Source organism: Seriola lalandi, unplaced genomic scaffold, assembly GCF_002814215.2.
Source record: "Seriola lalandi dorsalis isolate HSWRI2012SDOR001 ecotype SW California unplaced genomic scaffold, Sedor1 jcf7180002054546, whole genome shotgun sequence".
In the NCBI taxonomy this organism is placed as follows: Eukaryota; Metazoa; Chordata; class Actinopteri; order Carangiformes; family Carangidae; genus Seriola; species Seriola lalandi.
Window position 1 is genome coordinate 88,284 of NW_019525099.1, and position 13,746 is coordinate 102,029.

General features: G+C 39.8%; 1 protein-coding gene across 1 annotated transcript in view; it reads left to right on the plus strand.

The window, feature by feature from the left end:
• The window catches only part of myom3 (myomesin 3), a 57,616-nt gene that overhangs the window by 10,093 nt on the left and 33,777 nt on the right, over positions 1-13,746 (plus strand). The window contains exons 4-10 of the mRNA XM_023415260.2: positions 2,926-3,079; positions 3,967-4,124; positions 5,338-5,430; positions 5,830-5,918; positions 9,723-9,767; positions 13,074-13,214; positions 13,307-13,468. Of these exons, the coding sequence (XP_023271028.1) occupies positions 2,926-3,079; positions 3,967-4,124; positions 5,338-5,430; positions 5,830-5,918; positions 9,723-9,767; positions 13,074-13,214; positions 13,307-13,468 (842 nt within the window). The remainder of the gene's footprint in view (positions 1-2,925; positions 3,080-3,966; positions 4,125-5,337; positions 5,431-5,829; positions 5,919-9,722; positions 9,768-13,073; positions 13,215-13,306; positions 13,469-13,746) is intronic.

Below are 13,746 nucleotides of genomic sequence, written 5' to 3' on the forward strand. Positions count from 1 at the left end.
GGATAGAGTTACCAAGGAGGGAGAGTGAAAAGGGGAGAAGTCATTGACGGCGAAATCACACCCTCTTGAAAAGACAAAACACATCTGACAGTAATGAGCCTCAGCTGCAGCGACGTGTCCCTGCCAAATTGGCATCTCATTAGGGTGCCCTCTCCCATGCCACCACCACTGCCCTCCATCTCATCATCGACTGTCTATCCCATCCGCTAACACGCTTAGCTCTAATTCTAAAGTCTCATCTCCCTCTGAAGTGCTGAGACGAATATGGTGTGGATGGATATTTTAGGCCGAAAACCTAGTGATCCAGAAGATGATTGACTCCTCCCAGGATGAGAGAGGAAGGACGGAAGGATGAAGTTGAAAGCTCTCGAGGATTGGCACACTATTTCTGGAAGGCCTAAGTGTTGCAAGATGGGGGAGCATGACATTTGTTTTGATTTGTGTGGAAATGAATGCGCTGCATCTTTGTGAGCTGGCATGTCTGGCACCAATTGCACATCTACCATCTGATTCACATAATGGTTTCTCCACTATCTTCTCCTCGTAGGGGTAACATGTAAATTATGCAGCTGACTCATGCATGCCTGGTTTTTCTTGGCAGGAGGGGTTTGCTGTTCTTCATACCAATAAGAATATTAAAATTTCCATTTGGAGCAATAATTAAGCTGTAAACCCTCTCATACCCGCTGACTTGATGTGTTCCAGTGGTTCAGTCCCTCAAGGCTTAAAATCACTGAGCCCACACAGATTAAAAACACTGACAGGCACACACACTTTACAAAATGTGCCCGTGGCAGAAAAAGTCAAAAACTGTGTTTCTGGGCACCTCAGAGTACAAGTGTGTGTGGGTACGCACTTGTCTGCATATGCATCTATGCATGCGCATATTTATTTGCATATTTATTCATGCTGTTTGTGCATTTCACTGAATTATCACAAGCGTTTGTAGGGCCATTCATGCTCTAGTGGCCATCAAAGCTCAGAGAAGTATTTGTGAATATTTAAGATTCCGTCTCTCTGTTTGTTGTGGCAGTGTGTGTATGTGAAGTACGTGTTCAAATAATTAAGCCCTGGGGACTGTCAATCAAAAGACAGTTCAGGATACACACCCCTCAGGCGATGAGAGAGAGAGAGAGAGAGAGAGAGGGGTATTAAAACGTTGTATTTAAAGGTCAGGCAAAATTCATGAATGTAAGTGTTGGAGTGCGTATACTTGCATGGATGAAATATATGTGCACGGGTCAACGTGTGATTCCATTTACATATGGATATATTCGCAGCTACAATACACCGCAAAAGTCTGTACATAGCATAGACTACCACAGGGTTTCACGAATTACTGGAAGGGATTTCTGGTTTTGTTTAAAAGCATTTAAGATGAGCTCAGCGTGCAGGTTCAGCAGCTGTCGAGCGACTAGAGATTCACCTTGTAGTTTAATCACCTTCATATAGTGAAGATGCAAATCAAAAACAAGCTTGAACATCAGTCCACACTTACAACAGTTGCCCTACTTATGATGCCACCTCGCTGCCCGGATAAAGAAAGATAAAAATTTGTTTCTTCTGTGTGAATAGACTATCACAACCACCTGCCATCACCGTGACAACAAACTAGATGAAAGAGAAGTCAAGGATGTCACACAGCCAGCAACACAGGCTCGCTTTGAACTGTCCGCACCTGAAGGATTCCTAGAGTGGCGCATGTCATCATGTGAGAGATGATGAGAGCACGAGCACTGCTTCTCGTCACCGTGATGTGAATCAGCAGCGGCAGCAAGGCTCAATGTTCCACTCAGTGTGTGTGAGGGTGGCGCTCATGTGAAATGACACATGAGCCATAAATGGAGCATCAAACCATCCACCTCATCACAGAGGCTTTTAAACGACAAACTGCAGAATGGCATAAAAGTAGCATTTGTCTGTAAATAGACTTGGACAGAGTGAAAAATGTAGGTGCTAAAAATGTATTTTGAGGTAAAATTGCTGTTTTGTTTCTCTCAAAAGGTTGACCCCTGTTGTTACAAACCATGTTCAGTGTAGGTTGGGAAAAGTAACCTATGTGAACTCCTATCCTGATGATATCAACAAAGGCTAACTGGAGTCAGGCGCTTCCAAACCTGGAGTCCAGCCAGTGAAACAAGAGCTCAAAGGGTTTCAAAGTCATCTCAAAGAGTTGAGATATTCATCCGTTAAGACAAACTGTCTATAAATGGAGATGCTTTTAGTTCTTTGACTACTCTCCCTTGAATTAGGTGTCCAGCTGAAATGACTCCATATGCCCAATGCAAAATGATCGGTATGGTAAAAATTAACTCAGAGTAACAGCTAAAAGCTTGAAATAACCATTAGAACTGATTAACATCTCTGTTCATGCGTCTACCAACAAGCTGGAAGCTGGGTGATGCAGTAGGACAATAAACATCAAGGTAAATCTACAACAGAATGACTTCAAACAAAGAAAATCCTGTTGGAGTGACCCAGTCAGAGCCCAGACCTTAATCCCGAAGAGATGCCGTGGAATGACCTGAGGAGAGCCGCTCACACCAGACATCCTGAGAATATGTCTGAGCTAAAGCAGGTCTGTAAGAAGAACAGTCCACAATCCCTCCTGTGCACGTCTGATCCATAGCTGGTGGAAGTGCTTGTTTGAGGTTACTGGTGCCAAAGGAGGTTCGACCACTTATTAAATCCAAGGGTTCACTTTCTTTTTACCACCAGCACTGTGAATGTTCAATGGCTATGTTCAATAAAAGACATGGAAGATTATAATTGTGTGATATTAGCTTTGGGACAGTGTTTGTCTACATTTGTGACTTAGATGAAGATCAGATCACATTTTGTGACCAATTAAACCAGGTCATTCCAAAAGGAGTTCACACACTTTTCTAGTCATTGTATTAAATACTTTGTGCTCTCTTCCACCAGGGAAATTCTGGAGGAAACTCTGGCTGCTGAGGAAGAGTATTACAGAGACAAGTGGACCATGTTTGGAAACGAGGCTGAGAAGGTGGAGGTGGACGTGATCAGGAATCAGCATGTGTTGCGCACACGAGTTGACAAAATGGCCCTTCGCAAACAGGTACAAGTCAAGTTTTGGCCTCAGCTCTGCCTTAACACACTTATACACGCAACCTTATTCATTTTATTATCAACCATTATGTTCACTGCAGCAGGAAATTGTTGATTTAAAACTTGCAGAATCTTAGATCTCATATATAATTGAGAATCACTTATTTAAAATAACTTTTAGCACAATTAGTGTATAACATTTTCAGTATGAGAACTGAACCACTAACTATATCATAAAAGCCCATGTAATTACATTTTCTTAGCATCTGTTCTGTCTGATTATTGTGTCTGGTTTATCATATATGAACTACCTGGTGCTTAAAGGATAAATTCCCCTGTTTGATAAATAAACTATTTAAACTATTATCTGGCATTAACAATTCCAATTTTTAACAAGTTATTCATATGAGATGAAGGCTTAGCTTCAATTCCAATCTTCAAGGTTTGTTATTTGGACTCTTCATGTTTATTTAGACATTTGCCTTCTTAATTCATGCATGCTGAATTAAATACATACAGAGCGAGTGTCTGCAGTTTCTCTGAGATGAGCAGTAGAGTGGATTTTTTTAAAAACACAGCATGGAAAACAAGGTCACATTAATGGCCTAGTTTAATCAATTGTGATTTATCAGAGATAAAAAATATGAGTGCTTTGCTGGAGTGTTGCTGCAGTCCATAACCACTATCTAATTATTCAGGGTTATTCACAGTTTACAGTTTTTTGTGTTTCCTTACTTTACTTGTTTCTCTCATTCTATTCTAATGACTTGTGAAGCACTTGGATGCTCACTGTAGAAAATAAAAACACACAGTATATTTTTATCAGTATGTTACTTTTCCTCTTATCTGAACTATTATTTATAAACTTTGCCTTTCCTGGAACTCTCTCTGCTCCAGGCAGAAAAGAAGGCATCTACCCACATGAAGTACCTGGAGCGTCTGAGTCAGAAGGCCCCAGACTTTCCAATCCCTCTCAGGGCTCACACTGTCTGGGAGGGCATGACAGTCAAACTGTCCTGTACCGTCCAGGGCTGTCCACCCCCGAAGGTCACGTGGTAAGAACTCAACTCTCTGCAGCACTCCATTCTTTTGGCCTCCATTGCCCTACTGTGAATCCTTTTAAAGAAATTTCTCAGAAAATACTATTGCTGGGGCCGTAGTACAGATTTGGTGTCATTTTTAATTTGGTCTCTTGCTTGGCTTGAGCGGGTTAGAGCAGAAAATGTGTCATGGCCAAAAGTTATAACTTTCAGGGAACAACTATATATGGTGTATAATGATATGCGCTCCTGATATATGATTCTTTACACTGAGCTGAAATGATCAGCTTATTCACCAAGCTGTCAATCAACAGGAGATTAATCAACAACAAATTTGAAAAAAGTTATTTATGTAGCAAAAATACAAAACGTTCTGGTCTCAGCTTCTTGATTGTGATTGCCTGCTCCTCCTCTTTGTTTTACATCACTGCAAACTGAATATATTTGGGTTTTGGACAGTTGGAAGATGCCACTTTCAACGATGGGAAATCAGCAAAAAGCTGAAGCGATCTACCATAAAAAAAAAATCAACAATTATCAATAATGAAAATAGTCCTTAGGTGAAGCCCTTTATTGTATCATTAATTCACGACTCATCAATTATACAGTGAAATACTCTGAATTTGTCATAAGGTCAATGGAAGTATATTATGTGAGAGGTAAGCGGGTGCGTTAGGTTATACACCTACAAATGGCTGAATGTAAAGACTCAATCTTCATGATCTGCATGCAAAAAAAAAAAAAAGAGTCATGACACTACAGTTCTGAACCATGACTTGAATACCGGCCTCCATATTAATATGAAATTACCTGTGTTAATTCAAGCAACGTGCCAAACTGTCGACCTTGATACTTGAGCTGCTGAGAGACTAGCTGATGAAAACACTGTGTGCTCGGTATTCATGAAGCTTAGCTGAGATCCAGATAACCTGCGGCTCATGGGTTTCACCATCCCATATGGGACCCATCAAGCTCAATGAGGTGCAAAAGGCTGCCCTCAACAATGCCGCGCACAAGACAGAATGAGAGATCAAAGGCCCCCTCTGGCTACCATAGACTCAGCCAAACTAACATTTGATTAGTCAAAGACGTGCATAAGTCATCAGTAGGCAAGCACATAAACCACCCAAGTGTAGCCTTTTATTCACTGTTGCTTTGATATTTAAAAAAAAAAAAAAAAACGAAACTTTTAATCATGTTTCAATCTATTTTTAACTTTTCACTTCAGGTATAAAGATGGTGCGCCACTGAGACTGTCTGACCAACTGTGGAATTACAATCTTCAACAAAAATTTGGCCTCAACTCACTGGAGATCAGAAGGTAAGTCACCAGCTCAAATCCCTGATTGCAGCTGAAAATCTGTGCTTTAAAAAACTCTATGATGTGTGTGTGTGTGAAGGTGCGTGGATAGCACGGCCTCGGCATTGAAAATTAAAGAATTAAACATTTAAGAAGGTTGTGGATAAGATTAGGGAATCATGTTGATATTATATAAAACGTGGCTGTCAAACTGAGAAAGAAGATTTTGTTTTATCCATCATGTTGTACTTTGGGGATAATTTAACAGCCAAAAGCAACAAATTGAAGTAGGTTAGCGCAAAACAAATATGCAGTGAGGGCCCCAGCTCTGTAACTCTACAGAAACATCCTTTCAGCTACAACTTCAACGACCATCACCTTTCACAGGCAAATAAATAACATGAAATATCTCTACAAAAGGTGCTCTACTGACGATGCTGGCGAGTATAAAGCGGTAGCCAAGAGTCACCTGGGTGAAGCAATGACCTGTGCAACACTTGTGGTGAACTGTGAGTAGTTTCTTCTTTCAGATCGGCTCCAACTTGCTGGAAAACTATTATTAATAATAAAAAGATTGGGTTACAATACTACTCCCTCCCAGGACTGAAATCTTACATTTCAGTTTCCTACACTTAAGTGGTAATTGGACACTGAAACACAAAGGTACAATATCTGCAAAAGAAATCATCTAAAGAGCTAATATGGGGCAAGAGGCCAAAACAGCATTTAAGCCACAGGATTTCCCCCAGAAACAACTGGTCCATTGAAACTCAACACACAACTTATACAGTGACACCTTATATAGTGATGACCCCCAAATGGCCCTGTTGTATAGGCTTCATAAAGGTCCAAGCATAAAGAGACAATCCAACCTACTGAGTCATTTTGTACACAATTATTAATAACATAAAATTTGTTTTAATAAGTAATGTTCCATATGAATATATTCTTACTATCCATAATACCACAAAAAGATAAAATTATCAGATAATCTGATAAAATTATTTACTGTAGATGGGAAAAACAGCACTAAGGGAAGAAGTAATGAGGAGTTAAATTCAATTTTAAAAACTGTGCAGCTTTTAGTACTAGCCTTATTTCATACTTATATAATAGATCTAGGAATACTAATTATTTTTATGCAATATGAAATGTATAAGGAAACTGTCTTGAAATGGCACTTACTTTTACTTTACTTACTTAAAACACATGCAATCATAACATTGCATTCTACATGAGAAGTCAGTGAAAGGATAGTGCACACAAAACTAAAGTGCAAAGTGACCGAGAGCACTGACCAAACCATAAATTAAATTACTGATTACACGACTACACACACAGTAGCAGCACAACAAAAACACCCTAACTCTTCCACAATCCAACACCATTGACAATGTCCAGAAAACAAACAAAAGCAGGCAGGTGCAGACGTTTGCTATCCACAAACTTGCAGCAACAAAAATCAAAACAAACCCGCTTCCAAACAAAAAATAAATAAATAATACTCTGACTCACCACTTGCTGAAGGCAGTGGATGCTGGTGCTGAGGAGCCTCGGGACAATATCCTTCAGTCAACGGTGCTCTTGCGGGTAAAGTCTCTCTTGAAGGCCAGCGAGTAACGGTGAGTCCGTACGGATCCTGATGTTCAGTGAAAATGGTCCCGAGTCAAAACTTTAGAGACAATCTTCGGCATCTTTCTTGACACAATATTCCAGGAAGTCTCTGTCCTTATACCATCCCAAGTGACTGGTTTTAACTTTTGTATAAATATTTTGGCGGACGCTGTAAATAAAACGTATCCCAGGTGTAACATGGCAGCAGGGAAGCCCGCGGGGACGGAGGACTGCAGCTAACAAGCTTCACCTGTCCGGCGTTAATTAGCTGTTTCAGTGTAAGCTTCAGGGGGCAGCGACTCGGCTGGTTTTCCTCACTACCTCCGCTCCACGGGGCCAGAAGTGTTTCCACAGGTGCATCTACACTGACATCCCAACTGTGAGTGTAGACTTTGAGTCACGAGGAAACAAAATACGATAAATAACGAAATTAAAAGTTAACTGAAGTTCAATTATTTTCAATTAGCTGTTCAGTGAAGTAGAGCTAGTAGGCCTAACAGCGTTGCCACTGGGTTGGGTTGACAAAAAGAAAAAAAGAAAATAGCGGAGTCGTCATAAAGGTAGCACAATTTTTAATTCCTACTCGCGGGGATTTCTGCGCATCATTGATTCAATTCCTAAAAGTCTTCGTTTGACAAGAAACAGGAAGTATTATGTTGCCATGGATTCACCAAGTTAACAAACATTTTGGGCCACAAATTGAGCCCCTTTGTTTCGTCTATATATTTGTTTACATTTAGGAAGAGTTAGTACGCTGAATTCCCTACTGCCAGTTCCAGGTTGCTATGTGCCATTGGATGTACAAAAAACTATCAGTGAATACTTTTGATACTGAAGTAAACTTGATGATAATCAGGCAAGCTCTGGAGCTCTAAGGAGCGCCTTTTGTCCCTGATTTGTAAGCTTGTTCATGAAAGCCGTTTCACTGTGATCCTTCAACAACAATGGAGAACTGATTGACCTAATACAACTTAACTGGAACCATGCTTTACAGAACTAACACGTCTGCCCAGTCTGTTGCAACAAAGAAATAGTAGCTTACCTTTTATAAAACTTTAAAAAACTAAATGCAATATTCATATGGATATAAAAAAGTCCAGTATTCGAACTGAAAACACAAGATTAGAGCCCGTTATCACTCTCAAACTGACTATAGCTCTAAAGTCTGTTTTAGATACAAGAAATAGTCTGTCTGAACTTATTTATTCAGCCAACAGTAATAGTTTACCTATAATGCTACTGGTGTCAAATGTAAAATTTCAAAATTGCAGATAAAAACAGATGTGTTAAGTTCCAGCTTTTGAGGGCTGTCCACATGTGTAGCCCTGGGACACTTCCACTATTCCCCTCACTACTAGGCCCCTGGTTACTGGAACAAGAAAGGGCCTGGTAAACCGTATTACCATTTATCACAAGAACTGATCTCATATAAAGCTGAATCATGTCCCAGGGATTTTTATACCATATTCTAAGCTAAATGCTTGGTCTCCCATGGGGTTTTATAGCAGAGGTTGGTCACTTATACTGTTGCTGAAATTACAGGAATTAATTAGCTTTTATGAAATGAAACATGAATCATTAGAAAAATAAATTACTGTGCAATTATCTTATCTCAACTATATTGGTGTCAGCATAACCTACAGTATATGTCAACCAATAAATAATGAGATATTGCAGTACGGAAATATGTTTGACATAAATTTAGAAGTGGTTTTGGCCATAGATAGTTTGTCCATCAGACAAGTTTATTTTTCAACTGTCTGACATTATCGTATGTGTTAAAGTTTGAAATGTGAATATCAGCTGAATATTTTGTCAGATTTTTATCGCTCTTTTTTTTAACTTTTAAATATCAACATCGGTAATGGCCTCAAAAATCCAGTATCAGTCTGGCTATTAAATGAGCATTTCAACTTTTCAGACATTCATTAATGCCCTCTGGGTGCTGACACTGTCTTGGCCAAATAAGATCACATATCCTCCAATCTTGTCATCGCTGAAGACAGATATATTTTCTTTTTTAAAAACGCCCAAAGGCGATGATTTCTAGTTTGGATGCTATTTTCTGTTTTTGTCACTCATGCACGGTGTCGTTTTCTACCCCCATTATCCTTGTTTCTATTTAAATGTGATATTTGAATGCGAATCAACACCAGACTAGAATGATCAGAAAAACAGATCCCATTACAGCACTCATGCATAATGAATTACAATGAGGACAGTGGGTGTAGTGGTGACTAATAACATCTACAGTGAGCATCATGGCCTTACAGCTCTGGCAGAAACATTCATAATAATACTGTGGTTTTTTTTTTCTTTGCACCTGTTAAATGACCCACCCTTTCTTGAAAGTGTTCAGTGCCAGGCAGTAAAGTTCCCTAACACTGTCGATCAATTAGGTGGTCGGGGCTTTAATGAGACACTTCAAGGCTTCTCCTTGCCATCTATATTTCACAGGCTTTTTCAGTTGTTAAAAATAGATTAAAGGGAGTATTAGATGTGACTTGCATAAATGTGACATCACTAGATTTGATTTGTCTGCTCTCTCTCTCTCTCTCTCTCTCTCTATCTCTATCTCTATATACGTATATATATATCTTCCTCCTCCAGTTTCACAATATCATTCTCTGTTTCTGTCTCCATCTGTGACCCCCCCTGCCTTTCTCCAATCTGTCGTGCTCTGTCGCTCTTCGATTCAGCGCATCAAGGAGCCGTGGCTGGTTCAGAGTGCTGGCAGACCCCCGGTAAGTTTCACGCCAAGCCCTAATGAAAAGTGTCCCCTTTCATTTTCCTCTGCCACCCTTTGAAGTTCTTCCCTCCACCAGTAGACGAGGGTGGGCTGGGTGGCTTTGAAGACTGGGACACAACACTGAGACATGGGGATGGAAAGATAAGGAGATTGTGTTTGTATTTCTGTGTGGTTGTCCGTGGATGTACGAATGTAAGTAAGACTGTGACAGTTCAGTGATTTTTGGACCCAAATGCAGACACACATGAGGGCAGGAAGGTGCAGGGAAGGAACTTCAATAACCACAAAGCATGTCCAAAACTTACAGGCAGAGCAAAACACACAAGGGCAGGAAGCAAAACAACAACAGACACAACATGTGAGAGATTTCAGAGTAAAACAGGAAGCGTTAAAAAAGTCCAAGATTGACAGATTGTGACAAAGACAGAGGATAGTTATTATAGAGGTAGAAATACTTCCAAATGAGCAGACATGACAGTCACGTATATGTCATTCGAGCGACAGCATGGGATTTATTGCGTTTGGTCCAAGCTGTGATGCGTCTCATATTGGCTGTGGGATTCTTTGGTTTAGATCAGCCTCCATCTCGTGTAAGGAGCAGGACATTTTCATCCAGAACTTGCTCAGTATCTGATCAGGCCTGCTGTTCATAGCTCTACTGGAGCTATGCTGCTATTTATCTTAGAATGAAGGCACAGTTTTCATTAGAAAAACAGCATTTGGTCATTCAGATGCACTAAAACAACCTTTAAGTTAACCTGACAAGGACCTCCAGTGGCCATGTGAATTATGACTGTTGTCTGTCAGAGTCAAAGGTGGGAGAAGTGTGATGTTGTCGCCTTGCCCAAATCCTCAGGGTGGATGGATAGGTGAGCAAAGCATGAGAGTGACAGGGGAAACAGCTGTTCACGTCCAATCTCCTGTTAGCAGTCAACACTGATTTCCTTTGACAGTGAACACAATAGGCCAACTTAACTAAGTGTTTTTTTCTTGTAATCATGACTGTGACTGTTCCTTAACTTAAACTAAACCAAACCAAGATCCTTTGCTAATCTTTATCAAATAGTTGCTTAATGAAAACCCTACTGGTCTGGCTCACTAAAACTAGCAACACAGGAAAGATTTCAGCCCAAACCCAATCAAAACTTAACATATATGAATACGTCATATGAATCATTTTCCTAAAGGTCGTATCCATTTTGGAGGTCACTACGTGATGTAAACAGATCAAAGATAAAATGACAATGACAATTGTATTTATTTTTTGAGAGAGTATTCACAATTTGGGTTTTATTTTTATAGTTTAGCTATACCATTCCTGTCAGTTATTGATTCTGATTATGACATCTACTCACCAACTTCACTGCTAAATGTGGGCAAGCAGAGGCTCTAATCAGACAATATTTTAAAGTCATTGTTGAACCATATAACCTGCAGCACTGGTATTTGGAAGTAAAATCAACCTTTAAACTATTTCCTAACGTTATTGCAATGCATTCTGGTTCATCTTGGATACACATGTACAATTGTAATTGTCTACCTATGCAAACTTGCAGTTTTTGTAAATAAATCAGTGAATCACATATATTTTGGGTGTGGTCACGTTGATTTTCACACCCAAATTAGTGGATTACATAACTGGATTAAATTAGAGATATGTTAAATGTTAGTCTGGTTGCCTGACCACTTGTTCTGCTTCCCCTATTGCATTCCTTTGCAAAGCCATATCTCATTGTCACATTAAAATCGAATCAAATTAGAGGCTGCAGTTTGTGGTGCTGTTGAGCCGCATTGCATTATAAAGAGAGGTGTATTATAAACGGCAGAACATATTACATATATCTGATTAGGACAGATGAATATACAGTAAACTTTCTTATGCCTGGGTTGCTTTTTTATTCTACATTATATTTAGTTGGTTTGATCTTTGAAGTCATAATTGAGTGGACACCCGTATTTTACAACTACACTGCTGCTTCTTCAGAAGTGCTGTGTAGGCGCCAGCCAATACACACTCCACACACTCGGAAATAAAGTGTCAGTCATTTTGAATGAAGCTTCATCAGTTTGTAATGGAATCAGAGCATCATCGCTGTAAAGATGTGCTTATTTTTATGTAACTGATAACTGATGATCTTATATGGAGCATATCATATTTTCAAGCGTGGTGAATTTATCACAATCACAATTGCGCTGAGGGAAGCAAGAGTTTGAGCGTTTGAATGATGGGAAACAAAGATCTAAGTGGTGTGTTTTAATAAAGCTACGCCACATTCCTGCGATAAAGTGGCCTGCTAAGCAGAACTAGATCATTATAGGAAAAATGTCACAGTCTCTCAGACTCATCCCTGAGAATGGGATTTGACAAGACCTCCTGGCACCCGATCTGTCACTTTCAGACTGTATTTGCTTCAGTGCTTTGACAAGTGAGAGAATAGTAGCAGAAGGACTAACTCGTCAGGAATTGTTCACTTTCAAAAAAATAAGATCAGCATCTTTAGCTTTTCTGCTGTCCGCTGTTATTTCCTCCAGGGAATGCCTCTCCTGACTGTCCTTTGTCTCTGTGTGCTCTTGGGTGAAGCAGAGGGTCTTTGTCTATTATGGATATGTCAGTCTGCATAAGATAGTCTCTTTTAGTTAATTAAGCTCCTATGGTTTGCTTTGTTCAGTTTTACCTCCTGTCACTAAAGTTATTGAGTAAGGAAGAGCTTGTTACTGCCAGCTTGCAGAGAACAATGAGAAACTGATGTCATAGCCCAAAGGCCCTCAATGGCATAGAGACATCAGAGACTTTTTTTGGTTTAGGTGACAGATCTTGGGAAATGATGATGGAATGAGCTCTCCTTTGTTATAATCAGGAATCAGCATACTGCTTCCTCCCTTCCACTTACCTCCTGCACATCCTCTGCTTTCTGATCCCTCTCCTCTTTACCTGTCATGCTCCTTGCCTCTGTAGTGATCCAAAAGAGGTTTGCTCAGTTTTCTACTGCAACATCGACCCAAAATTATTCCTATCTTGAATTGTTTTTTGTTTTGACTGACTTTTCAGAATCAATTTTTATCTCTGCCCTGTACCAGTGAGGAAAGTGAATATGTGTACAGTATATTGATGCATCTCTCCTTTTCATTTTTCTTCTTTTTACTTTTAGTCGACCAGTTTTCGTTTTGTTTGTCATTTCCTTTTTACAATATATTTCTTTCTTCTAATTCTACATCATTTCTCATCTTTCCCCTACCTTTTTCCTTTTTCATCCTCACTTACCTCCCAACTTTGTTTTCATCCTCCTCCGCCTCTCTCTAGCCTTGAAACTTGAGGAGGAGGCCCAGTTTGGCACCTCCTTCCTTCCAACATGGGTGAAGGAGGGCGACAGCCTCACCCTGCAGTGCACCTTCACCTCAGCTCTGCTGCCCTTCCAGCAGGATGTCAGCTGGTTCAGAGATGGTAGGTACCATAAGAAATTAATCAAATGCGCCTGATTTTTTGGGGGGCAATTTAGATAGGTGTTGTAGGTTTCCCTTTTCTTCATTTTCCAGGTATACAGCTGCACCAGTCCAGCACTGTGGAAATTAAGTCGGTCAACAATAAGGCCTCCATCACTTTAAGGGCTGCACACAAGGAGCATGAAGGTGTTTACACCGCCCGGCTGAAGACCTGGGATGCAACCCAGGAACACAGTGCTTTTGTCTATGTCAAAGGTGAGGTTTCTATTCAAATTGATATCCCTATTCTGACACTTTATGAACACATTAGAATTCATGTATTAGTGCTTTTGATGTGAATACTTGGTCCTTTATTTATTTAGCTTTTAAAAGGGAATAATTATAAAGATTTTTTTTTCATACTGAATTTCTACTGTTATTAATTGTGAACACAGCAAAATGTTTGGTATATTTAGTTCAGTTTTGAACCTTGGAAGTAGAATCCTAGTCTGTCAAAACGCTCTTAAAACATGATTCATTTACTACTTTCTCTG